General features: G+C 45.4%; 2 protein-coding genes and 1 long non-coding RNA gene across 8 annotated transcripts; all 3 read right to left on the bottom strand.

The window, feature by feature from the left end:
• Positions 1 to 179: 179 nt before the first annotated feature.
• Positions 180 to 6597, bottom strand: LOC309336682 (uncharacterized protein). Its single transcript, XM_081852839.1, has 4 exons — positions 5969 to 6597; positions 3534 to 4565; positions 2435 to 2549; positions 180 to 1533 (listed from the first exon to the last, which is right to left on the bottom strand). The coding sequence occupies exons 2-4, from the start codon at positions 4353 to 4355 to the stop codon at positions 458 to 460; spliced, it is 2013 nt and encodes a 670-aa protein (XP_081708965.1). The 5' UTR covers positions 4356 to 4565; positions 5969 to 6597; the 3' UTR covers positions 180 to 457.
• Positions 6598 to 13534: 6937 nt separating this feature from the next.
• On the bottom strand, positions 13535 to 15267 carry LOC309337361. Its single transcript, XR_014154208.1, has 2 exons — positions 14221 to 15267; positions 13535 to 13891 (listed from the first exon to the last, which is right to left on the bottom strand). It is a non-coding gene; the product is annotated as an uncharacterized lncRNA (long non-coding RNA).
• A 119-nt stretch (positions 15268 to 15386) lies between these two features.
• Positions 15387 to 25996, bottom strand: LOC309336794 (uncharacterized protein). Of its 6 annotated transcripts, none has more exons than XM_081853130.1 (10): positions 25885 to 25996; positions 23821 to 23946; positions 23245 to 23371; positions 21970 to 22050; positions 21397 to 21467; positions 20845 to 20971; positions 19702 to 19782; positions 18540 to 18620; positions 17417 to 17494; positions 15387 to 16946 (listed from the first exon to the last, which is right to left on the bottom strand). In XM_081853130.1, the coding sequence occupies exons 2-10, from the start codon at positions 23863 to 23865 to the stop codon at positions 15913 to 15915; spliced, it is 1725 nt and encodes a 574-aa protein (XP_081709256.1). In that variant the 5' UTR covers positions 23866 to 23946; positions 25885 to 25996; the 3' UTR covers positions 15387 to 15912. The 6 variants fall into 6 exon arrangements, with proteins under 6 accessions (XP_081709256.1, XP_081709257.1, XP_081709258.1 ...); XM_081853129.1 differs by having other exon boundaries at positions 15388 to 16946; positions 23812 to 23946; positions 25889 to 25965; XM_081853127.1 differs by having other exon boundaries at positions 15389 to 16946; positions 23812 to 23946.
• Between the last annotated feature and the right edge of the window lie 1364 nt (positions 25997 to 27360).

The raw sequence follows: 27360 nt of genomic DNA, 5'->3' as shown, positions 1-27360 counted from the left end.
TCTTGTATCAGATCAGATTGTTATTGCTAACATTTGACATTTTATTGTTTTTCTAATTATTATTATTATTATTATTATTATTATTATTATTATTATTAATTATTTGTACCCCACCCATCTGGCTGGGTCTCCCCAGACACTCTGGGCAGCTTCCAACAAAGAATAAAAATACATTAAAATATGTGCTGGAAGCCACTCAGAGTGGGTATAAATAATCAGATGGGCGGGGTATAAATAATAAAGTTATAGTTGTTGTTAAGGTAGATCAATATCATCTGCCCCACATATTGCGGATGAGTGGGGCTGAGTGCGGGAGCAGAAACGAGAGAGAGGATTGCCCAAGTCTTCCTAACAAATTTGTGGAATGGAGGGATACAGCCAACATGCAAAGGCCTAAGCTCCATATAAATTTTAAAAATAAATGTAATTTACCCGCCTTATAAAATTAAGGGGGGTTTCAGGCCGATGTTGCCGCTTTTGTGCTGGCGTGGCTCAGCTTGTGTTTCATAAGGTGCGACCTGTCGGTGAAGCTGTCCCCGCAGTCTAAGCATTTGTACGACTTGAACCCTTTGTGGGTGTTCTGGTGGAAGTTGAGGTGCGAGCTCTGGGTGAACGACTTCCCGCAGGTGAGGCATTTGTGAGGCTTCTCCCCCGTGTGGATCTTCTGGTGCTTGTGAAGGTTGGAGGACTGGCTGAAGCCCTTCCCGCAGGTGGGGCACTTGTGGGCCTTCTCCCCTGTATGGGTCACCCTGTGCTTCAGGAAGCTGGACCGGTGATCGAAGGCCTTCCCGCAGGTGGGGCACTGGTAGGCCCGCTCCGCCGCGTGGCTCCGCCGGTGTGCGCGGAGAAGTGGGAGCTCGCCGAAGCTCTCCCCGCACCGCGAGCACCGGTAGGTCTTGCCGCCGGCGTGCGCCTTGCGGTGCTGGCAAAACTTGGCGCGCTGGCCGAAGCTCTTCCCGCAATCGGGGCACCGGTATATCGGGGCGCCCACGTGCATTTTCATGTGCTTCTGGAGGTTGGACGACTGGTGGAAGCCCTTGCCGCAGTCCCCGCACTTGTAGGGCTTCTCGCCCGTGTGCAGGCGCCTGTGCTTCGTGAGGTGAGAGCGCGCCCGGAAGGCCTTCTGGCAGTAGGAGCATTCGTAGGGCTTCTCGCCGGTGTGGATGAGGTGGTGCTGGGACAGGTAGGAGCGCCGGCAGAAACTCTTCCCGCACTCGGAGCATTTGTAGGGTCCTGGCCCAGGGCGGAGGCCCAGCGGCGGCTTCGGTTTGACGCTATTCCCATTTGGGGAGGCGGTGGCCTCGGTCTCCGGGCTCTCTGGCAGCTCCCAGGCAGCTGTTTTCTTTGGACTTACTTCTGTCCCTCTCGCCAGCCCATTAGGACTTCTGGGTACTTCTTCCTGATTGTTGGACGAGGGAACGTCTCGCCCCGTGCTTTGCAGCTGCGGCCCCCGGGGTTCTCTCTGCAGGGAACTTTCTAAGAGGTGACAGGCCTTTGCGTCCCCAAAAACGGGCTCATCTAGTGTGGGTTCGCCTGGAAAGAGGGAGAAAGAACATGGCACAACTTTTAAAACGTCGACACATTATTTAATTAGAATTGCAGAAGTGGCTGAGATCCGAAAGGGCATCAAGTTCCTCTCCCAGCCAATGCAGAAAATAGTTATTGTATTATTTTTATTTATTTCAGTTTATTTTAATTTTTATTTATTGCATTGATTAATCACCCGGTTAATAATTCTCTGGAATTGTAGAGTTGGGAGAAGACCTCAAAGGCATCTTAGTCTGGCTCCCACCCTTACCCTTAAAGGTAAAGGGATCCCTGACAATTAGGTCAAGTTGCAGATGACTCTGGGGTTGCAGTGCTCATCTCGCTTTACTGGCTGAGGGATCCGGCGTACAGCTTCCGGGTCATGTGGCCAGCATGACTAAGCCGCTTCTGGCGAGCCAGAGCAGCACACGGAAATTCTGTTTACCTTCCCGCCAGAGCGGTACCTATTTATCTACTTGCACTTTGATGTGCTTTTGAACTGGTAGGTTGGCAGGAGCAGGGACCGAGCAACGGGAGCTCACCCCATCGTGGGGATTCGAACTGCCGACCTTCTGATCGGCAAGTCCTAGGCTCTGTGGTTTAACCCACAGCGCCACCCGCGTCCCTTCCCTTACTCTAACCCTAACCCTAACCCTCCTCTTCTTCCTCAGATCCCCTGTGGCTTCCTCAGATCTGATCTGGAGGGTAAGGAGAAGCCCCAGAACAGAATTATGGGAGAAGTCTCAGAAGAACGGAAAGAGCATTATGGGAATTGGAGTCGTGCAAGAACATCTGAATTTCCAGCATGTTGGAGGAGGAAGGCAGAAATGGGCATTGTGGGAATTGGAGTCATCTAATAACACAGATTTCTCCATCCCTGGTCTAAAGAAGAAGAAGACAGCCTTACACAACAGAAAACCAGCATGGTTAGCATCACTGATCTCCCAGCTGGGCCCCAGCACCTCTTCGGGCTCCAGAACCTCCTCTTCCTTGGGGGGATTCACATTCGCCTCTGTAGGCACCTGAATCAGGCACAAAATACAGCAAGAAAAATCAAGAGTGTGGCCGTTGTGAGCTTAAATCGGATTTGGCACCCGCCAATCGCGCTGCAAGTTGTCAATATAATATTATTATTTATTTAATTTATATACTGCCCTATACCTGGAGGTCTCAGGGCGATTCACAAAAAGATCACAATATATAAAATCTAAATCTAAACCACAACCGATGGTTGGATAGTGTCTTCGAAGCTACAAACATGAGTCTGACCAAACTGCGGGAGGCAGTGGAAGACAGAAGTGCCTGGCGTGCTCTGGTCCAGGGGGTCACGAAGAGTCGGACATGACTAAACGACTAAACAACAACAAACCACAACCCAATAACAACCCCCCAGAAAGTGCCACATTTTAAAAGTGTATAGGATGTCAGTCAGGTCAACCAAAGGCCTGTTTAGAAACGGATGTTTTTGCCTGCCGCCTAAAGGTGTATAGTGAAGTCAAGAGGTGAACTTTCCTGGGGAGAACATTCCACATGTGGGGAGCCCCTGCAGAGAAGGCCCTGTTCTCGCGTTGCCACCATCTGGACCTCTCGAGGAGGTGGCACACGAAGAAGATGACCTCAGGGTCCGGGTAGATTCATATGGGGAGAGGCAATCACCAACCTTTCTAGGCCAGAGGACACAATTGGAATTTCATGAAAATGGCCGCCCGTCACAAAATGGCTCCCCAGTGGAGGGCGGCATGACACAAAACAGCTACGTTGGCTGTGTGTCGCGTCACACAAAATGGCTGTCACATTGATATTGATGAAGACCTTTTGTGGCCAAGACCAACAACGTCCATTGTTGGGGAATGCAAGTGCAGGGAGGGCAGTTGACCTCAGGGCCTGCTAAGGATCCACTGTGAGATTAAGATGCTAGACGAGATGGTCCGGGTTCTTCTGTACGTTCCCCACCCCATTCCTGAGATTTAGCAGAATTATAATGGGGGTTCACCACCCTGTCTCACCTGCTGCTCCTGTTCCTCCACCTGCAGCTGCCTCAGCAGGAAGTCCTCGGCCAGGGCCACCGCCTGGGAGCAGGTCTCTGGGCCGCGATCCCTGACCCAACTCTGGATCTCCGCTGGCAGGATGGCCAGGAACTGCTCCAGGATCAGCAACTCCAGGATCTGCTCCTTGGAGTGCCTCTCCACCTTCAACCACTGCCAGCACAGATCCTGGAGGCAGCTGTAGGCCCCTCTCGGCCCCTCGGCTTCCTGGTAGCAGAAGCGCCGGAAGTACTGGCGGTTCTTCTCCCTGGTGAGGGCGTCCCCGCGCAAGATGGCCGCCTTCACTTTCCCATAATCCTCTCTGTCTCTGGCCTCCAGGCTCCAAAAGGCTCGCTCGGCTTCCCTGCTGAGGGCCGGCAGCAGCCTGGCCGCCCACTCTTCCCGGGGCCACCGGCAGGCTTGGGCCACTTGCTCGAAGGAGGCCAGGAAGGCCTTGGCGTCGTCCCAGGGGGTGGGCTCCTCTGGAAGCTGGGTGGCCCCCCACCTCAAGTTGGGGGATTCCAAGGTCCCCAGGAACTCTTGCCACTGGCTCTCCCATTCCTGAAGGAGCCCTTCGCCTGGAACCTGCGTCAGCTGTCTCCCCGACGCCTTGCAAAGCAATTCCCGAATGCTCCCCGCCTGGAAGACGCGAGGGGCTCTTTCGGACCCTTTCGCCCCCATCTCGGGTTCAAATTCTGAGAAGCTGGTCTCCTCTGTTTTGATCTTGGGCCGTCCTTCCTGCCCAGAAGGGACTTCTTCTCGGGAATCCGGCAATGCCATGACAAACCCCTCTGCCATTTCCATTGCCCACCACCCAAGGATAAGGATGGGGAAATCTTCCTCCTGAACCTTGGAAGCTAAAAAAAGTCTTAAGCCTGCTGGACCAGTGACCTGATTCCGTAGAAGGGCAGTTATAGCTGTTGGAGCAGTAATAGGTGCCCAGTTCTCCTGGGGTGGTGTCTATTGTTTTCTTGCCAAAGATGAGGTGAAAACTCCAGAATGAACCAAATCTGCCTACAGGAGAAAAGAACACAGACCGAAATATGTTATTTAATTATTTGGAAGAATAGATATAAAACCCCCAGTTCTTTTTTATTTTTTTAGTGTGGCAGTGTCCAGTAAAATCATGGAAATATCACAGAATATCCCATACCCTTTTATTCTTATTATTTCTTAATTTGTCATTTGCATTTTCAGAAACATCGTATACGTTTTCAAATGTGTGTATGGGATGGGGTGGAGGGGAAGGTGGGTTTTATTGGTTTGGTTGTTGTTGCCCTCTTTATTACATATTTTGTGGTTTTATCTTGTATTTTCATGTTGTGAACTGTCCTGAGATCTACGGATAAATAAGATGATGATGATGATGATTAATAATAATAATAATAATAATAATTTATTTATACCCCACCCATCTGGCTGGGTTTCCCCAGCCACTCTGGGCAGCTTCCAACAAAACACTAAAATACAATAACCTATTAAACATTAAAAGCTTCCCTAAACAGGGCTGCCTTCAGATGTCTTCTAAAAGTTTGGTAGTTATTTTTCTCTTTGACATCTGATGGGAGGGCATTCCACAGGGCAGGTGCCACCACCGAGAAGGCCCTCTGCCTGGTTCCCTGTAACTTGGCTTCTCGCAGCGCGCAGTATAGGTGAAGGGCGGTATAGAAGTTTAATAAATAATAAAAATAATAATTTAAAAACGTTTAAAAACCTTAACACAATCAAATCATAAAATACAGGACGAATGACTGACATGGAATCAAATGAATTCTCTACAAAGTCTTGGAGAAACAGCAGGCAACAAAATATCAGGATGGCAGGTCTCTTTCCGATTTCCACAGGAACAGTTATTTAAAACATGACTTCCCACAAATAATCCTGGGAAGTATAGTTTGCTAAGGGTGGTGGGAAGTTTATTTATCATTTTACATTTTACATTGACATAAATTACAGAGTTTAAACCATACAAGCATATTCAACTTCCCTTCACTCCCTTCTATGGTTCATTTTATTTTACCTTTACTGTCGCATATTCTAATTAATCCTCACTTTTCCTCTCCTGGTTTTCCCTTCCATTATAAATGTAACTGCTCAATTTATTCTAGTCCTGCCATCATTTAACATGGTTTACAGTAGTTTTTCAAACATTCCGCAATTCCCCATTATTATTTTTAAAGTTCTTTCTTCCTGATCACTTATTCTTCCAGTTAAACTAGCCATTTCTACATGTTCCATCAATTTTGTCTGCCAGCGGGTGCTGAGAGATGTTAGGAGACCAGTGCGTCTTAAAAACCAATCCCTCTTACCAGGGAAATCTTGGGAATTGTAGCTCTGCAGGCATGGAAATAGAGAATGTCATCTGACAGCTCTCAGCAGCTCCCTGACAAAACACGGCATGCCCAGGTAAGGAACACACCTGATACCCCGGAGAGCTGCTGCCGGCCAGTGTCGACAGCACTGGGGTAGATGCACAAGGGTCAGAATGTGGGGACAGGGCAGTTTTTTCTAGGGGGCACCACCCCAACTTTCCTCTTGTCCACTCACCAGCCAGCTTCACCTTGGATCTTCGGCTAGGAGAAAGTCTCAAGACAGCCGGCTTCTGTTTCCAGTAAGTAAAAGAGGAAATAATTAAGAAAAGAAGGTGGAGGAACCGGAAAAGCAGATGTTATATATTTTTTTAAAATGTCATATGCATGTGATTTCTCACATGCAGACCTCTCTAGGAATGGCACATTTGCTACTTTAACCCTTCCCATGTGCGAGGGACACTTGGTGCGTGAAAAAATTCTCCTTATAGACCCTCCACCAGGGGTCAGCAAACCCTTTCAGCAGGGGGCCGGTCCACTGTCCCTCAGATCTTGTGGGGGGCCGGACTATATTTTGAAGGGGGGGAAATGAACGAATTCCTATGCCCCACAAATAACCCAGAGATACATTTTAAATAAAAGCACACATTCTACTCATGTAAAAACACCAGGCAGGCCCCACAAATAACCCAGAGATGCATTTTAAATAAAAGGACACATTCTACTCATGTGAAAACATGCTGGTTCCTGGACTGTGCTGGCCAGATTTAGAAGACGATTGGGCCGGATCCGGCCCCCAGGCCTTAGGTTGCCTACCTATGCTCCACACTAAGGGTTGATGTGCTGCATAGGAGCCAAATTCTAGGTGCCAAAGTCCCTCTGGGGCCCCCAATAAAATATTTGAGAGGCTTGTGCCCCCCCAAAAAAGTTAATGGGCATTGCCATTCAAATGGTGTGTGTCATTTGATCGATTATGCAGGGCAGGGCTTAACCCCCCCCCCAATACAGTGGTACCTCAGGTTAAGAACTTAATTAGTTCTGGAGGTCTGTTCTTAACCTGAAACTGTTCTTAACCTGAAGCACCACTTTAGCTAATGGGGCCTCACGCTGCTGCTGCTGTGCGATTTCTGTTCTCTCTTTTTTTAATGATATTTATTAGAAGTTTAAATATTACAGAAAAAAGAAAACAACAAAAAAATTAACAAAACATACATTACAATACATAAAAAAGGAGGGGGGAAAAACATAAAAACCAATACAACAATAACAATAAAAAAAGAAAACACACACATCCAATATTCCATATCTTAAACTTCCAATTACTTGTTTCATCGACCTCCTCACACCTCCCTTTTTGTATTCTAGTTTAATTATTTGTTTCAGCAAATTCTTTCCATCTTTCTCAATTTTTATTGGGTAATTTATCTTAACAGTCTAACCTATTAATTAACTCAACAAATCCTTTCCATCTTTCACTATATTCTGTCATTCAGTTTGCCTTAATTTATTTTAACCTTATCTTACCATAAAATACCTTAAAGCTTAAAACTTAATACTTATTTAGACATAACTCCTTATATCATTTCTACTAAAGCCAAATAGTTTCATTCCAACATTTCCCCTAATACTCATTAATTTTACACTAATTCCCAAAATAAATCTTTAAAAACTTTCCGTGCGATTTCTGTTCTCATCCTGAAACAAAGTTCTTCCTTTAACACCAATTGGCCGACTATGCCCAAGAGAAAGGCCTCTGGTTTCTTGGGGAAGGTATATTTAAATACCTTTTTCAGTTCATTATATATCGTCTCCCAGAAAGCCTTAATCTTCGGGCACGTCCACCAAAGGTGAAAGAATGTACCCTCAGTTTCTTTACATTTCCAACACTTGTTATCAGGCAGGTGATAAATTTTTGCAAGCTTGACTGGGGTCATGTACCACCTATAGATCATTTTCATAATGTTTTCTCTTAAGGCATTACATGCCGTAAACTTCATACCGGTGGTCCACAACTTTTCCCAGTGAGCAAACATAATGTTATGACCAATGTCCTGTGCCCATTTAATCATAGCTGATTTAACTGTTTCATCCTGAGTATTCCATTTCAGCAGCAAGTTATACATTCTTGAAAGAATCTTAGTTTTAGGTTCCAACAATTCTGTTTCCAATTTCGATTTTTCCACCTGGAAGCCCAATTTTTTATCCATATTATAGGCCTCTCTTATCTGATAATAATGAAGCCAATCTCGCACTTTATCTTTTAGTTTCTCAAAACTCTGCAATTTCCATTTATCTCCTTCTTGTTCTAATATCTCCCTATATTTCGGTCACTTGGCCTCCATATTGAGTCTTTTCAGAGCCTTTGCCTCCATGGGTGACAACCACCTTAACCCGAGGTACTATTTCTGGGTGAGCGGAGTCTGTAACCTGAAGCGTATGTAACCTGAGGTACCACTGTATTTTATACAAGTGATGAGCTGTAATTCAGCTTCATTGGATAGGCCCCCATTGGGTCTCCTATTGGAAGGCTTTAAAAAAGGACTGGTCAAATTCATGAGCAAGGCTACCCATGGCCCCCCAGCAATGTTCTTGCATCTCTGAATTCCCTGCTGCAGGGATGAAGAAACTCCCCGAGGGCATGTAAAAAAGTTTGGTCTTTTCAAAGTGGCGACAATAGCATCAACTGGAGAATCGTAGAATCGTTGAGTTGGACAGGACGGGAGGGTCATCTAGTCCAACCCCTAGCAATGTGGGGGAGGAGGGGGTTTATTGGTTTGTGTACATATTATTATTATTATTATTATTATTATTATTTGCTCTTGTTATTTTTAGGCATTTTGTTATTTTTATGTTGTGAACCGCTCTGTTTTTTTACCTATGTCATTTTAAACTCTGATATGAATGGGTGTATTCTTAGTTTTAGATTTTGATTTATGTGGAAATTGTTTCCCATTTGGTTGTGTATTTTTTTGATGTGGTTTATTTATTGTTTATGACTTTTGTAATCTTGTTATGCTGTAACATATGCTGTAAGCCGCCTTGAGCATTGTTTTTTTAACTGTGGAAAGGCGGCATACAAATAAAAAATGATGATGATGATGATGAAAGCAGATGATGTGTGGTATATTATTATTATTATTATTATTATTATTATTATTATTATTATTACAGTGGTACCTCAGGTTACATACGCTTCAGGTTACAGACTCCGCTAACCCAGAAATCATGCTTCAGGTTAAGAACTTTGCTTCAGGATGAGAACAGAAATCGTGCTCCAGCGGTGCAGCGGCAGCGGGAGGCCCCATTGGCTAAAGTGGTGCTTCAGGTTAAGAACAGTTTCAGGTTAAAAACGGACCTCCGGAACGAATTAAGTACTTAACCCGAGGTACCACTGTATTAGAATTTATATACCGCCCTATACCCGGAGGTCGCAGGGCAGTTCACAAAAAAGATCACAATATATAAAATCAAAATAGAAACAATAATTCAATAGCATCCCTTCCCCCCCAAAGAAGAGCCGCATTTTAAAAAGGTATAGGATGTCAATCAGGTCAACCAAATATACAAATTTAATTAATTAGAAAGGCATCCATGACAGATGGCCAGATGAATTAAGGAAAAGAAAGAAAGAAAGAAAGAAAGAAAGAAAGAAAGAATGAAAGGCTCTAATTAACAGAGTCGTTCGTTCATTTCGATTGTATGCTACAGAAAACAGTGAATTCCGCAAAGGGGAAAATTAGCAAAGTATATTATACTACAATGAACAATATATTTAAATGCAAGGTTCACAATCCTGCCGCCTTATCCTGCTTTTTTAAAGAGATGTGATCTGATCATCTGGGTTGCTTGGCCCCTGGTCGCAGGAACAGCTGCCTCCTCCAGCATTGCAGGGGGTTCGACTAGATCAGTGTTTCCCAACCTTGGGCCTCCAGCTGTTTTTTTGACTACAATTCCCATCATCCCTTGCCACTGGTCTTGCTACTCAGGGATGATGGGAGTTGTAGTTCAAAAACAGCTGGAGGCACAAGGTTGGGAAACACTGGACTAGATCAGTGTTTCCCAACCTTGGGCCTCCAGCTGTTTTTGAACTACAATTCCCATCATCCCTGACCACTGGTCTTGCTAGCTAGGGATGATGGGAGTTGTAGTCCAAAAACAGCTGGAGGCCCAAGGTTGGGAAACACTGGACTACATGACCCTCGGATCCCTTCCAAACAACTCTACAATTCTGGGATTTCTATGACTCCTGAAATACCGTTCTTAGGGGGTTGGAGGTAATTTGCGTCCTTTCGCACCTGTTACCCTAAACCAAAATTTCCTTTGTACCTCCTGATCCAGCCGGGCTCATCTTCTCAGCGGCTGCCGGCTTCTTGGGGGTTAAACCGAGAGATGCGCGGCGTCCTAGAGAGGCAGCGAAAGGAGGAAGGGGCGGCCGCTTCCTGTCCTGGCAAAGCGACGCCGGGTGAGCGCCAGGAGGAGCCCGAGATGCAAAGCGTGTTGGGTGTGTCTGTTTGCGTGTTTTCAGGTTGTCTGGAAGAAGCAGCCCTGCTGCAGGGCTTATTCAACATCTTTATCAACGACTTGGATGATGGACTCAAGGGCATCCTGATCAAATTTGCAGATGACACCAAACTGGGAGGGGTGGCTAACACCCCAGAGGACAGGATCACACTTCAAAACGACCTTGACAGATTAGAGAACTGGGCCAAAACAAACAAGATGAATTTTAACAGGGAGAAATGTAAAGTATTGCACTTGGGCAAAAAAAATGAGAGGCACAAATACAAGATGGGGGACACCTGGCTTGAGAGCAGTACATGTGAAAAGGATCTAGGAGTCTTGGTTGACCACAAACTTGACATGAGCCAACAGTGTGACGCGGCAGCTAAAAAAGCCAATGCAATTCTGGGCTGCATCAATAGGAGTATAGCCATCTAGATCAAGGGTAGTGCCACTGTATTCTGCTCTGGTCAGACCTCACCTGGAGTACTGTGTCCAGTTCTGGGCACCACAGTTCAAGAAGGACACTGACAAACTGGAACGGGTCCAGAGGAGGGCAACCAAAATGGTCAAAGGCCTGGAACCAAAATGGTCAAAGGCCTGGAAGAGTGGAAGAGTGGCAGATGCAGCTGATGGACTATATGCAACTGGCCGAGATGACCGGCAGAATCCGTGATCTGGGAGAAGAGAAGATGGAGGAAGACTGGGAGAAATTCAAAATGTATTTACAAAAACATTGTAATTTGGTTGAATCTTAAGAAGGATGCTGGATTATAAAAAACTGCTCACCACTAAATTAGATCTAAATTTGATGATAAGTGAGACTAAAGAAAATATAAAATTTTTTGGGAAGAAGTGCTAGATTATATTTGAATGAATGGACATGAGATTGAAAACAAGTTGATAATTTGTGTGGAAAAATTTTTAACAATGCAAATGGGAGCGGGAGACGTGAGGGAGTCCAAAGAAGTGATGAAATTGTTATGACAGAAATAAGATTGTTTATTATGTGTGCATTTATATTTTAAAATCTTAATAAATATTTATAAAAAAAAAAACAAACAAAATGGTCAAAGGCCTGGAAACGATGCCTTATGAGGAATGGCTAAGGGAGCTGGGCATGTTTAGCCTGGAGAAGAGGAGGTTAAGGGGGGATATGATAGCCATGTTCAAATATATAAAAGGATGTCCCATAGAGGAGGGAGAAAGGTTGTTTTCTGCTGCTCCAGAGAAGCGGACACGGAGCAATGGTTCCAAACTACAAGAAAGAAGATTCCACCTAAACATTAGGAAGAACTTCCTGACAGTAAGAGCTGTTCGACAGTGGAATTTGCTGCCCAGGAGTGTGGTGGAGTCTCCTTCTTTGGAGGTCTTTAAGCAGAGGCTTGACAACCATATGTCAGGAGTGCTCTGATGGTGTTTCCTGCTTGGCAGGGGGTTGGACTCGATGGCCCTTGTGGTCTCTTCCAACTCTAGGATTCTATGATTCTAGGAAGCTGCCTTTATACAGATTAGGTACTGGCCCACCTACTATTGCAGGCACAGACTGGCAGCAGCTCTGCAGGCGGGAGCGTTTGACCAGCCCTAGCCAGGGCACAGTACGTGGCACTTCAGGAGGTGAAATTTGGGGGGGGGGTTGGGGGGGAATCAGCAATGGGACTTAAAAATACGTTGCACCCTCAAAGGGTGCACCTTCATTATCTCCAATGACTGCCACAAAAAATGGGTGTGAGGAATTCAAACCTGCTTTTATTTTTGTGAGCAGGCAACTTTTGTAGCCGAGAGAGATTGTCTTCCATAAACACAGTTTTAACAGTGAGTCCGTAAGTGACTGTGTCCACACATCCTTCCACAGTGGGGATATAGGTTTCCGGGCAGCAGTTGACGGTGAGAGTTTGCCAAATGTGCCTTCCTCTTAGCACATTTTTCCCTTTCGTCCTGAGGTCCTGAGTTCGAGTGTCTTCAAAGCCTTTGGTAAAGGCTGTTCTCCAATTGCAGTGCTCACAGGCCAGTGTTTCCCAGTTGTCAGTGTTTATACTACATTTTTAAAGATTTGCCTTGAATCTTTAAACGTCTTTTGTTGACCACCAGCATTACGCTTTGCAGTTTTAAGTTCAGAATAGGGTCAACGTTTGGTAAAGAAGCACATAAGCTCCTTTCGGAAAACTGAAGACAGGTGAGGCTAAATGATAATAGTGAAAAAATAAATTAAAAAGAGTAACATATAATAGAGAATCTCAAAAAGAGCATTGATGTCTTCCATACAAGAAAAGTATAAGGTTGTGGGTGTGTAACCCATCAAAGGACAGTATATAAGCCAGAAGGAAAAGTTGCAACCACCTCTGTTGCTGCAACTACTCTATAGGGCTCAGACCTCCTACGGATTGCTGCCTAGAGAAGTGTGGGTAAGTGTGTAGAAGCTGCTGTAAGTGTTTCTCTTGCCAAATAAAGAGTTGGGATGGGCTGTGACAAAGCAGAGAAGAAAAAGGTGGGAGGCTCATGGAGACAACAGGTACCGGGTACATCAGTCGCCCAAGATGGGAAGAGCTTGCAGACTTCCTACTCTGACGATTTCTTACAACAACAAAATCACAAAAACGTAACACCAAATGACAGCCGAATTAAAGCCTCTCAAATATTAAAGCTAGAAATAATTGGGGGGGGACCTATCTAATACCATGTTAACTTTAAAACTAGTTCAACACATCCTAAGACCTGGACGTGCTCAGTAGGTGGAGCATGAGACTCTTAATCTCAGGGTCATGGGTGTGAGCCCCATATTGGGCAAAAGATTCCAGCACTGCAGGGGGTTGGACTAGATGACCCTCGGGGTCTCTTCCAACTGTATGATTTTATGAAACACCTGGGAGAATGGAGGGGTTTCAAAGGGGTGCCGGAATAAGAGTTAGAGGCTAATGGGAGGCCCTGCCTGGGAGAGACAAGCATAGACTCGATGTTCCCACTCCTGATACAGTATAAGGTGTTCATACACCTCCCACCTCCCATATGTTTTTCCCATGCTGGAGAGAGAGATTGAAAAAAATATTCTTTCTCGTAGCACATTGGTATCAAGCACATTAAAACTTGGTTAGATTTTACATCTGCCCTCCTTCATCTTCAAACAATTGTTCCCCATGAAAATACTCAGGCTAGAATAAATCTCAGACACATAGCTTTGGAAAAGTGAAGATTTTACTTGCAGAGATTCAGAGGCTGCAACAAACAAGTCTCCATCCATTGGAAGTAAAAGTAGGGAAGAAAAGGTTCCAAGCAATTTAAAAGCAAAATAAATAAGTTATATTACAAAACGAATTAAGTTTAATTTAATATAACAAAAGTTACATTAACAAAGATACAGGATGTAGATTTTTCTTGAGCTGGGAACCATGTTGGCTACTGGTGTCTTCCAGGAAGGCAGGAGCAAAAGAGAGAGGGAGGAAGAAGCAAAGGCTGCTAGGAGTCTCTCCCATGTTAACGAGCTGATTTCTGGCTCCCGTTAACAATTTCATGCACACAGGTGTAAGTCAGTAACTGTTTACAGTGGTGCCCCGCAAGACGAACGCCTCGCAAGACGGAAAACCCGCTAGACGAAAGGGTTTTCCGTTTTGGAGGCGCTTCGCAAAACGAATTTCCCTATGGGCTTGCTTCGCAAGACGAAATGTCTTGCGAGTTTTTCCGACTTTTTTTCCCTTCCCCCCCTTTTTCTAAGCCGCTAAGCCGCTTATCAGCTGATCCGCTAAGCCGCTAAAAGCCGCTAATAGCGCTAATCCTCTAATCCGTCAATGGGCTTGCTTCGCAAGATGAAAAAACCGCAAGACGAAGAGAATCGCGGAACGGATTCTTTTCGTCTTGCGAGGCACCACTGTATTGCCGAAATAAATATAAAAATTGTCTAGTAGCACCTTAGAGACCAACTAAGTAGTTCTGGGTATAAGCTTTCGTGTGCATGCACACTTCTTCAGGTATGAAGTATATTGCCAGTTTCTCCTCTCTGACAAGCAGATGTGTACATGGAAAGAACATACAAACATAGCATGTTAAGTCCCTCCCCCTCAAGAGTCCCATCTTGACCAAAAGCTCCTCACATGTAAAGGTTTGCTCAGTATGTCAGCTGTCTGATGGGACAATAAACTGGTTCCACAATTCCACTCTGGACATGTTCACAAATGTAGTGATATCTCACCCCAATGTGTTTTGTGCATGCCAGGAATTTATTGGTCCTTGACAGCTTTGTACTGCTGACCTGTATCATCTAGATAGGTTCACATTTACTCAGTCCAAGGTCTGCAGTCGCAGGGCATGGTTTGAGCCACACATTAAGCAAAAGATTCCTGCTTTGCCGGGGGTTGGTCTAGATGACCCTCAGGATCCCTTCCAACCCTACAATTTTATGGTTCAATGAAAGAGCTTACTACTCTAGACAAGTTCATTAAAGAGACGGCAGCAACGGCTGGAGGACTCCCAAGGAGAGGGGAGAGGAGAGGAGACTGATGAAACACCCCGCAAGGGAGGGTGTTGGAAAAAGGGAGAGAGTCTGCCAGCTCTGCAGGCAAGGAGTGACCTAACTGAGCTCCTGAGCCCCACAGGGGTGCCATAGAAAGAAGGTAGTTGGTCAAGGGAGTCGTTTACCCAAAAATCTCCGACCTACGTGTTGCCTGAGCCACATAACCTGATGCTGCGGAGAGACGTTCGGACAAAAAGATTTACTTTCTCATACAGAGTTAGAACAATTGCCGATTGATACCAAGCTCATAGGGACGCGGGTGGCGCTGTGGGTTAAACTACAGAGCCTAGGACTCGCCGATCAGAAGGTTGGCGGTTCGAATCCCCGCGACAGGGTGAGCTCCCGTTGCTCTGTCCCTGCTCCTGCCCACCCAGCAGTTCGAAAGCACGTCAAAGTGCAAGTAGATAAATAGGTACTGCTCTGGTGGGAAGGTAAACGGCATTTCCGTGTGCTGCTCTGATTCGCCAGAACATGCTGGCCACATGACCCAGAAGCTGTACGCCGGCTCATCGGCCAATAAAGTGAGATGAGCACCGCAACCCCAGAGTCGGCCACGACTGGACCTAATGGTCAGGGGTCCCTTTACCTTTTTACCAAGCACATAAAAATTTGGTTAGATTCTACATCTGCCCTCATTCGCCTTTAAACCAATGTTCCCCATGAAAGCAGCTGGGCTAGTTTCAGAAGTTACAGCAAACAAGTCTCCATCCATTGGCAGTAAAAGCAATGAAGAAATGAAGAAAAGGTTCCAAACTGTTTGAAAAGAAATTGGTTTCGTTACAAAAAAGGAACCATGTATTCTTTGTGTTAGCAAAGACGGGAACTGTAGAAAACTCTTGTAGAAAGATTCATTCAAGTGGTTTTCTTGAGCTGGGAGCCATGCTGGGTAATGGTGTCTTTCAGAAAGTTGGAGAGAAAGAGAGAAGGAAAAAGAATGGCTGCTGGGAGCAGTTAACTAGAGCTCATTTCTGGCTCAGGTTAATGCTTTCATGCATAAAAGGATGAGTCAGTAACTGTATACTAGAAGGCATTTTGACATTCCATAAATTTACATGGTTTCTCGCATGTGGATTATTTGATGTTCGGAAAGGTTCCACCCAGCACACTGTTTCTCCCTTGTGTGGACTCTTTGATGTAAAGTAAGGCTACCGCTCCCTCGAAAGACGTTTCCACAGTCTGTGCAGATATATCTTTCCTCCGCTTTGTGGATTCTTTGATGTTTGGCAAGGGTTCCGCCATCCCGGAAGCTCTTTCCGCACTCCATGCATTTATATGGTTTCTCCCCTGTGTGGATTCGCTTATGTATACAAAGGGTCCAGCTCGCCCGGAAGCTCTTTCCGCACTCCATGCATTTATATGGTTTCTCCCCTGTGTGGATTCTTTGATGTTTGGCAAGGGTTCCTCTCATATCAAAGCTCTTCCCACACTCCAGACATTTATACTGCTTCTCTCCTGTGCGGGTTCTCTGATGTTCAGTAAAGGTTATGCTATCATGGAGGCCCTTTCCACAGTCCACCTGTCCGGAGTTACAGTGTTTCTCCCCTTTATGGATTATCTGATGAGAAATAAGATGTCCAAGTTGACTGAAACTCTTTCCACACTCCATGCATTTATATGGCTTCTCCCCTGTATGGGTTCTTTGATGGGCAATAAGACTTCCTCTTTGGCTGAAGCTCTTTCCGCACTCCATGCATTTATACGGTTTCTCTCCTGTGTGGGTTCTTCTATGTGCAGTAAGGGAACTGCTTGTACTGAAGCTCTTCCCACACTCTGTGCATTTGTACGGTTTCTCTCCTGTGTGACTTCTGCTATGTGTATTTAACTGTGATCTATACTGGAATATTTTCTCACACACTGGACACGTAATATTCTTATTATCTTTACAGTCTTCTGGAGGGGTCAGGAGTTCATGGACCTCAGCCCCCTGGGAAGCAGCCCCCTGCTTCTTCTGCCTAGGCTTTGATTGGTTCGCCTTGTGCCTTTCTCTTTGATTTCCAAACATTTCTTTCCCCATATCATGTGTGGTTGTTTCTGACAACTTTATATATGGCGCCTGATAATTCTCATTGTCCTGTCCATCACCTGCATGAGGAGGGGGCAGAGAGAAAATGAAGACCCTGTAAAAAGCGCAAATCACTCTGAGTTTCTCCCTCAGTCATCAAACCACTCCATCTGCTCTGACCATTGAACCACCCCATCTGTCCCCAACCACTTTCACTATCACCAAACCAACTCCATCCATTGCCAAAAACAAATCTCTCCCTCTCAATCATCAAACCACTCCAACAATCAAATCATTCCACTAGTTACTTCTGCCATCACCAAAACAGCCCATCCATCACCAAAACACCAATTCCATCCATCACCAACCCCAATTCCATACCAAAGCAACTAAATATGAGCAACATCCATCCATCACCAAACCAGCTCCATCAAACCAGCTACACAGAATGTACTACAAAAACACCAGGAGAAGATGAAAGTACTCATGGGAGTTCCAGTTCAGCAACAACTTGGTTTCTCTCATCCATCTTCTATATCCAAGGACTTACCTCTCCTTTTCTTCTGGACCAACAGCTCTTCTTTTTCTTCAAACCAGGTGAGGTCCAATTGGGACACCAGAGGCCCTTCTTAATGGGATAAGAAGAAAGCAAAAACTGTTATTGGTGCCACCTGTGACTGCAAAAGGTCGAAGAAAATCTGAACCATGTATTCTCTTTTCAGCCCTCCATCTCATCTGCCAGGCTTCGGGGAGTCGGATCCCTCTCCCGGTGGCAGTAATTAAGCAGATCAAACGAAAAGAGTGCTCTTACCAGATAAGTTCTTTAATAATCACAGCAAAAGACAAGGAATGCATATCATGCTAAAAAATGGCGTTGCTCCCAGTAAAGGTTTACCCCTTCTGTCCCCATTAATCTACCTCACTCCTACAACGGGTAATCTGAGCTTGTTGCCGTTGCACTTTCTGTTCCATCACTTTCCAAGTCCATCTAGTCTTAGGGGAAGGGGGGCGTGGCGTCAGAAATTATGTCCAAGGACTGAAATCTGCCAGCTGTCTCTCTCCTGTTCCTCACCCAGTATTTCCCAGCTTTCCCCCTCTGGGCTATGCCCCTCTGCAAACTAAATCAATACTGTCCTCCTGCCCTTGGGAAGGTTCAGGAAAAGGGAGGGGGGATTACACCATTCTTCCTCAGTCCAGTCCCTGACACCATCTCAACCACCCAGATATTTGAAAGAAGACAAGCATATTGGAGAGCAATGCACAGACCTTAAAGCAGGCATTGGCAAACTCGGCCCTCCAGATGTTTTGGGACTACAACCCTCATCATCCCTAGCTAACAGGACCAGTGGTCAGGGATGATGGGAATTGTAGTCTCAAAACACCTGGAGGGCCGAGTTTGGGGGTGCCTACCTTAAAACATCCATCTGGGGTCACCAACGCCATTTGACCATCATCCATTACTCCACCAGTCACTCCCACCAACGCCAAAGCACTCCATCCATCAACAAACCCTCTCAATCGTCAAACTCCACCCATGACCAGCCACTCCAGCCACTCTGCTTAGAACTACAAAAATGCCAGGAGATGATGAAACCACTCATGGGAGTTGCATTACTGCAACAACTAGAAGACCATAGAGTTTCCCCATCCATGCTCAATATCCAAGGACTTACCTGCCACTTCCTTCTGGACCAGCAGTTCTTCCTTTTCTTCAGGCCAGGAGATGAGGTCTGATTGGAGCATCTGAGGCCCTTCTTGACGGGATTAAAAAAGAAGCAAAAAATTTTATTGATGGCCCATGTGAGTGCAGAAGTTTATAATACTAATACTAATACTAATTTTATTTATACCCCACCCACTCCAGCCAAGACCGGGCTCAGGGCGGCTAACAACCAATAATAAAAACAAGTTGACTGAAATACAACTTAAAAAACAAGATTAAAATACAACATTAAGACATTAAAATGCAGCCTCATCACAGGAGGAGAAAGGAAAAAAGAAAGAGGGGGAGGGAATCAAATTGATTCCAAACCAATGGCCAGGCGGAACAACTCTGTCTTACAGGCCCTGCGGAAAGAAATCAGATCCTGCAGGGCCCTGGTCTCATGAGGCAGAGCGTTCCACCAGGCCGGAGCCAGTGTTGAAAAGGCCCTGGCTCTGGTTGAGGCTAATCTAACTTCCTTAGGGCCCGGGACCTCTAGGGTGTTGCTATTTATGGACCTTAAGGTCCTCCGTGGGGCATACCGGGAGAGGCGGTCCCATAGGTACGAGGGTCCTAGGCTTATTAGGTTATAGATTTATAGAAAATCCAAGCCATGCTGTCTCTTTTCCATACCTCCACTCCAGCCCAAAGGACCAGATATTCGAAACAGGACAGGAATGGGAGAGGGGGAGCACTAGATGGACCTATAAACATCATTCTGGTGTCACCAAAGCAACTCTATCTCCATCCATCACTGCACCATCCACTCCCACAATCACCAAACCACTCCATCTACCACCAAAGCAACCATAGCCATCCACCACTGACACCAACCACATCACCAAAGCAACTGTGGTTATAGCAACATCCATCCATCTCCAAACCAACTCCATTTATCACCAATCGCTCCATCCGCACTGTTATGGATTCTTCAGTCGAGATTGCTACATTGCAGTTGGTTGGCCTAAATGACCCTCAGGGTCCCTTCCAACTCGACAATTCTGATTCTACGTCGAATGTACTACAAAAACATCAGGAGACGACGAAACCACACATGGGGATTCTGATTCAGCAACCTCCGAAAAGCCACAGGTTTCGCCGCTCGCCATCTTCTTCTCTACCCATGGACCCACCTGCCTCTCGTTTCTGGACCAACCACTCTTCCTTTTCTTCAAGCCAGGAGATGAGGTCCGATTGGGGCATCAGTGGCCCTTCTTCATGGAACAAAAAGAAAGAAAGCAAAAAGCGTTATTGACGGCACCCAGGACTGCAAAGGTTTGCAGAAAATCCAAACCATGTACAGAAGATGAACTGCTCAAGTCGGTAATGATATACTGGGCAAAGGATCTAGGACATAATATTCAGATGGCAGATTGGGAAAGGTTATGGAAAACAGAGCTGAAATTCACGGCATGTTTAACTTTGAACGAAAATTATATGAAAAAGATGTACCGCTGGTATTTGACTCCTACCAAGCTGGGAAAAATGTATAGGACAAGTACAAATATCTGCTGGAAATGTAAAGAAAATGTGGCAGTGGACTGCAAGGGAGATGATATATAATGAAATGAAAAAAAATATTTTAAATAACTTTTGTTAAAAAACCAGAAGCTTTTCCATTAGGAATTACAGATACCAACATCCCAAAGGACCGGAAAAGACTCTTTATGTATGGAACAACAGCCACCCGGATGCTGCTAGCCCAGAGATGGAAAGAAGACAAGGTCCCTACCAGAGAGGAATGGCAAACCAAGCTAATGGACTATGCCAAAATGGCAAAGCTGACAGGAAAACTCAGAAACCAAGAGGACAAAAGCTTTTCAAAAGAATGGGAAAAATTTATAAGCTATCTAAGAAACCACTTTAAGCAGATGGAAACATTGGCAGGATTTTGATTTCACTTGTAGTGTAACAATTACCATGGATAATATGGATTGATATAAAAGTTAAGAGTTTGGAAGATGATGTGGTTTTAAATGTTTAAAATAGGACTCTATGGAGGAGGTGGGGGGAAGTCCTCAGATTCTGAGAAATCTCTGTATATGGATATATATATAACAATACGAGCAGAATCAATGACCAAATGCGTAGGTGAAAACTCAAGGGAAAATCTTCTTTAGCCCAAAATGACTTCACTAGGCACCTGAGCTGGGTGGCTCCTGTCTAATTTTGACTGCTAGCACAGGAAGGCTTGGCTTAGCCAGAACTGACCATGGTCTTCCTATATGGAGAGAACGATAAGGAATTCAAGAAAGCGAGTGCAGAGGGATCTTTACCCAGAGAGGCCAAGTTCCTGTAATTATTCAGCATGACATCTTTGTAGAGTTCTTGTTGGCCTGAATTCAGCAAAGCCCACTCAATCCTGGTGAAATACACAGCCACTTCCTCAAAGGATACCAGACTCTGAAAAAAGGAAGAAATATCCATAATTCTGATGGTGCCTTTCCAAAAAAAAGGAAAAAATGTTTGATGTTTTATCATGCTCTTAATATTCTGTTGGGAGCCGCCCAGAGTGGCTGGGGATACCCAGTCAGATGGGCGGGGTATAAATAATAAATTCTTATTATTCTTAAAACCATGCTTTCAAACAGACAAAGCAGGGCTCAGAGTCGGCGCCAGTCAGCTCCTCAGCTCCACTAGGGGGATCCCAATAAGAGGGGAGGGCTCACCATCTGTGCCAACCACCTATTTGGAACCTGTGGGCAGAGGCTCTGTGCCCCTGCTGTATGGAGTTACATTTCTACTCTATTTCTACCAGTCTGCCTCAGAAAACACCAACCGATTAAACAAATGAAGAAGCCACAGGAGGAGACCCCAGACCCAATTACCTGAGCCAAAGGGAGGGCCATTCCTTCCACTTCATCCCAAAGAGGAGAGGACATACGGCATTTTCGACTCCCTGCAAAAGTGGCATGGAAAAGGTAGCAGGATAAAACATTTTGTTTTTTCCCTTCAAAATGTACGTGGAAGGAAGGTGGCGTGTGTTTGCTCAACTACTTTTTTAAGCTGGTTCTTGAACTGACTGGAAGCAGCTTGCCCATTTTTCAAGCTCCTGGGGAAGGAATGTTTTACTCTGAAACACATCTGAGTTCTTTGTTAAGTCGTTTTGGGTCCTTTTTATGAGCAAAGCAGATAATAAATATAAACAGTTATGACTGAGCAACCACAGTGCTTGAAACGGACTAGATTGTTGTATGTTGGATATGTGATTGTAAAACTGTAATTTGAAAAAAACAAGTAATTAAATTAACGGGAAACCAAAAAACCTCACAACAGGGATCACAACTGGGAAGTGTTGCTGTTGTGCTCACAGCTCATGGCCTGCCCACAGGGATCTGCTTAGCCACCTCGAGAACAGGAAGCTGGGCTCGATGCACTTCCTGTGTTCTTTAGGAACCCACCTGCTTCTTTCTTCTGGACAAACTCCTCTTCCTCTTCTTCCAACCAGGAGATGAGGCGAGGTTGAGGAAACAGAGGCCCTTCTTTGAGGGAAAAGCAGAAGATACATCATTGTTAGGGGTATGTTTTTCGTGGCTCTCTATTTTGAACCTGCTAATAAAAACAAGAATTGATGCTTTCGAATTATGGTGCTGGAGGAGATTCTTGAGAGTCCCATGGACTGCAAGAAGATCAAACCTCTCCATTCTTAGGGAAATCAGCCCTGAGTGCTCACTGGAAGGACAGATCCTGAAGCTGAGGCTCCAATACTTTGGCCACCTCATGAGAAGAGAAGACTCCCTGGAAAAGACTCTGATGTTGGGAAAGATGGAGGGCACAAGGAGAAGGGGACGACAGAGGATGAGATGGTTGGACAGTGTTCTCGAAGCTACAAACATGAGTCTGACCAAACTGCGGGAGGCAGTGGAAGACAGAAGTGCCTGGCGTGCTCTGGTCCATGGGGTCATGAAGAGTCGGACACGACTAAATGACTAAACAACAACAACAACAATGAGCCACCAAGGATATTTTTTCCCCACTCTAGCAACCAGGGGATGACCAATCTCTCTTCATCTCTCCCCACTTCTCAAAACTCATATTTTCCTTGCGTATGCAACATACATTTAAAGCATATCCTTCTCCCCCCCCCCCCGCCTATCCTAGGCTTTGTAGTTTATTGAGGGTGCTGGGAATTGTAGTTTGCAAACTACAACTCCCAGGATTTTTTTGTGGGGAAGCCTTGTGCTATGAAAGCAGGACGTGTGTGCAGCTGCTGTTCTTATCCCTTCCACACAGTTGCCGTGTGTTTCAATCTGGTTTTTAGGGCAGTGTTGGTTTCAATCATTTTTTGAATGGTTTAAATACAGTCATACCTCAGGTTACAGACCCTTCAGGTTGCAGACTGCCGAAACCCAGAAGTACCGGAACAGGTTACTTCTGGGTTTTGGTGGTTGTGCATGTGCAGGAGGACTAAGTTGCGCTTTGCGCATGCGCAGAAGCACTGAATCGCAACCTGTGCCTGTGCCGACGCGCCACTGCGGGTTGCGAACATGCATCCCGCACTGATTGTGTTCGTAACCCGAGCGTCCACCATAGTTGTTTCTTTAGCTATTTTCCTGATAATTTTATTGCTTTATTCTTTCTGTAAACTGCTTTGAGGTTCTTTTTCTTTAACGTTTTAAGTGGTCAATGGGTTTTGGGAAACAAACACACACATCTCTCAACCAAAGGATGCTTACCCAGAGAAGCCAATTCCTCATAATTCTCCAGCAGGACTTCCCTGTAGAGAGCCTTCTGAGCTGGACTCAGGAGCGCCCACTCTTCCTGGGTGAAGTATACTGCCACTTCCTCAAAAGACACCAGAACCTGGAGGAAAATGGAAGGCAGTTCCTATCACACACACAAAACTGTGCGATGTAACATAAGCGGTCAAGTACAACACCTCCTTTTTCTTCCCTGTATGAATTCTTTAATGCAAGGTAAAGGAGCAACTGCCACTGAAGCTCTTTCCACATTCAAAACATTTGTAAGGTTTCTCCCCTGCATGAATTCAGTAAGGGCAACGTTGCAACGGAAGCTCTTTCCACACTCCTAGGTTCGTCCCCTCTGTGAGTTTGTTGATGTCTAGTAAGTAGGCTGTTGCGAGTGAAGCTCTTTGCACATTCATAACATTTATAAGGTTTGTCCCGTGTGCCCTCTTTGATGTGAAGTAAGAGTTGAGCGATAACCAAATCTACTTCCACACACTGTACATTCATACTTTTTCTCCTCTCTGTGAATTTGATTTTCACCACCCTGAGACGTACTTGATTTACCCTCTGGTTTCTGCTTTCGCCTCCCCTCTTGCCTGCTGCCTCCATCTTGAAGCCTCAGCTTCCTTTGCTCCGGCTGCTCTTTGGATTCTTTTGGTGACACTTCTGCCAGCATCCCTTCAACATCTCCTGATGGAATAAAAAGGCAAACTGATAAAATGCTAAAGGAGCGTCTTCACCCCTATCATTCAGCCTGGACACTGAGATCCGAGGGTCTTCTGACGGTTCTCTCACTGTACAAAGTGAAGTTACAGAAAACCAAGCAGAGGGCCTTCTTGGTAGTGGCACCCGCCCTGTGGAACGCCCTCCCATCAGATGTCAAGGAAATAAATAAGGCCTCAGTAATACTGGACTTTAATGTGGACCTGAAGTTGGTTGTTTCTCTATTCTTTTTTACCACTTTTGCCCGGAATGCTCTTGCGGAAACTGCTGTACTTAACAGAAACATAATTTTTTGCCCTTGCAAGCGTAGCAGTTAGCAAAAGAAAAGTGCAGGAAAGAGAGGGTATTAAACAGCAGCCTTTGATGCAAGCGACTCCAAAATTTTGGTTTGGAGTGACAAACATTCATATACAGAACTTTAAGCTTTTGTTTTGCTTTGTTTTAGAGTGCCTTTGATTTTTGTATCATATTGTAGATTGCTTTGAGTTTACCTTTCATAAAAAGTGACTAAATCTAACTAATAATAATAAACACCTGCCACTTTGGGATTAAGTGTTGTATAAATCTCTTAAAGGCAGAAAATTTCAAACAGTACAGAGGCGGCCTTTTGTTTTTGGTCCCCCGTGCGTAGTTGGAGCGCATATAAATGCTCCCTGCCCCGTTCCCCGTGTCAGTGATTGCGCATCAGTTGAATGCACCTAAGAGGGTCACTGCCTGTACCATGGACCAATGTTTTACTCTGAACTATATTATAAGTAAACGTACTAAGAACATTAAGAATAATTGAAAGAGAGATATCAAATTGCCAACATCAACTGCAGACTTCTGCTATTTATACAAGAACACAGAAATGAAGCTCAGAGTAGGCTTAAATGACAGTAAGACTAATTTTTTTGGAGCGTTGTGAGGAGTGAAGCAAGGCTGCATTCTGCCTTCCACTCATTTCCACTTCTATATTAATCATTTGGTGCCATGTTTAGGCGATGCAAACTCCCCAGGTCCAGTAATTAGGAACAGAAAGAACTCAATCTTGATCTATGCCGGTGATTTAGTATTCTGCTCACTTTTCCGATCGGACCTCAAAAATAACTTGGAGGTGTTCAGCACATAGTGTAATCAAGGAAGCCTGCCAATAAATTAACATAAGGCCAAGATTATGATTTTCTGGCCAACAAGAGTATAAATGGTGCTTAGATCAGCCAGCTACAGAACAAACTTGCTCATTTAGGTACCTGGATATACAGTGGTACCTCAGGTTAAGTACTTAATTCGTTCCGGAGGTTTGTTCTTAACCTGAAACTGTTCTTAACCTGAAGCACCACTTTAGCAAATGGGGCCTCCCGCTGCTGCCACGCCGCCGGAGCATGATTTCTGTTCTCATCCTGAAGCAAAGTTCTTAACCCGAGATACTATTTCTGGGTTAGCGGAGTCTGTAACCTGAAGCGTCTGTATTCTGAAGCGTATGTAACCCGAGGTACACACTGTACCCTTTATTGAAAGGCAGTGAAAGTCAAAGCACAGAAAACTACGGTGGCACAGAAAACTGAAATGCAGTTGTGGTGTGAATATGTCTTAAATGTACTTTATGGCAAGTGTGCAAGTAATGGGGCTGGATATGTCTTAGTCCCAGTTAAGAGTGTTAAGACTTGTCAAATTTGCAGTCAAGAGAAAAGGACATTCTGTGGCAGCCCTTCAGGTTCCCTAGGAAGGGAAACTTACACTTTAAGGAAGATCCATTCAAAGTCTCCCACTTCCCCTCCCAGGAGAAGACCACCTTTCCCCGTCGCCCCCTTGTTCCCCCCAGGAGGGACGTGGCTCCATCCCTTTTGCGCCTCTTCCTCCTGGCACCCCTCTCCCTCTCGCCCCCCAATTCCGCCCCTTGACCTGGCGACTCCCCCCAGTTACCCGCCTCCAGCGCCTCTCCGAGGACGGACAGGCGCAGCCCCGCCAAGCAGCTGCCCCCACTTCCACCGGAACAGGAAGCGGAAGCTCCTCCTCTCCCGCCAGCCTTCCGTTCCGCTCTAGGAACGGCGGCAGCCCTGTCGCTGCTGTTAACCGTTTCGGAGCCTCTTAGAATCATAGAATCATAGAGTTGGAAGAGACCCCAAGGGCCCTCGAGTCCAACCCCCTGCCAAGCAGGAAACACCATCAGAGCACTCCTGACATATGGTTGTCAAGCCTCTGCTTAAAGACCTCCAAAGAAGGAGACTCCACCACACTCCTTGGCAGCAAATTCCACTGTCAAACAGCTCTTACTGTCAGGAAGTTCTTCCTAATGTTTAGGTGGAATCTTCTTTCTTCTAGTTTGGATCCATTGCTCCGTGTCCGCTTCTCTGGAGCAGCAGAAAACAACCTTTCTCCCTCCTCTATGTGACATCCTTTTATATATTTGAACATGGCTATCATATCACCCCTTAACCTCCTCTTCTCCAGGCTAAACATGCCCAGCTCCCTTAGCCGTTCCTCATAAGGCATCGTTTCCAGGCCTTTGACCATTTTGGTTGCCCTCCTCTGGACACGTTCCAGTTTGTCAGTGTCCTTCTTGAACTGTGGTGCCCAGAACTGGACACAGTACTCCAGGTGAGGTCTGACCAGAGCAGAATACAGTGGCACTATTTCTTCCCTTGATCTAGATGCTATACTCCTATTGATGCAGCCCAGAATTGCATTGGCTTTTTTAGCTGCCGCGTCACACTGTTGGCTCATGTCAAGTTTGTGGTCAACCAAGACTCCTAGATCCTTTTCACATGTACTGCTCTCAAGCCAGGTGTCCCCCATCTTGTATTTGTGCCTCTCATTTTTTTTGCCCAAGTGCAATACTTTACATTTCACCCTGTTAAAATTCATCTTGTTTGTTTTGGCCCAGTTCTCTAATCTGTCAAGGTCGTTTTGAAGTGTGATCCTGTCCTCCCAGTTTGGTGTCATCTGCAAATTTGATCAGGATGCCCTTGAGTCCATCATCCAAGTCGTTGATAAAGATGTTGAATAAGACCGGGCCCAAGACAGAACCCTGTGGCACCCCACTAGTCACTCTTCTCCAGGATGAAGAGGAACCATTGATGAGAACCCTTTGGGTTCGGTCAGTCAGCCAGTTACAAATCCACTGAGTGGTAGCATAGTCAAGTCCGCATTTTACCAGCTTCTTTACGAGAATATCATGGGGCACCTTGTCAAATGCCTTGCTGAAATCAAGGTAGACTACATCCACTGCGTTCCCTTCATCTACCAGGCTTGTAATTCTGTCAAAAAATGAGATCAGGTTAGTCTGACATGACTTATTTTTCAGAAATCTTGGTTGCTGCGTGCAAAGACTCCCACTTGTTCTCTTGGACTCCGAAGCGACAAAAGGGCAAAAATAATGTTTAGAACTTCGTATTCCCA

The sequence above is a fragment of the Podarcis erhardii genome (genome assembly GCF_964252035.2).
Source record: "Podarcis erhardii genome assembly, chromosome: 2".
Classification (NCBI taxonomy): domain Eukaryota; kingdom Metazoa; phylum Chordata; class Lepidosauria; order Squamata; family Lacertidae; genus Podarcis; species Podarcis erhardii.
This window is presented reverse-complemented; position numbering and strand designations above follow the sequence as displayed.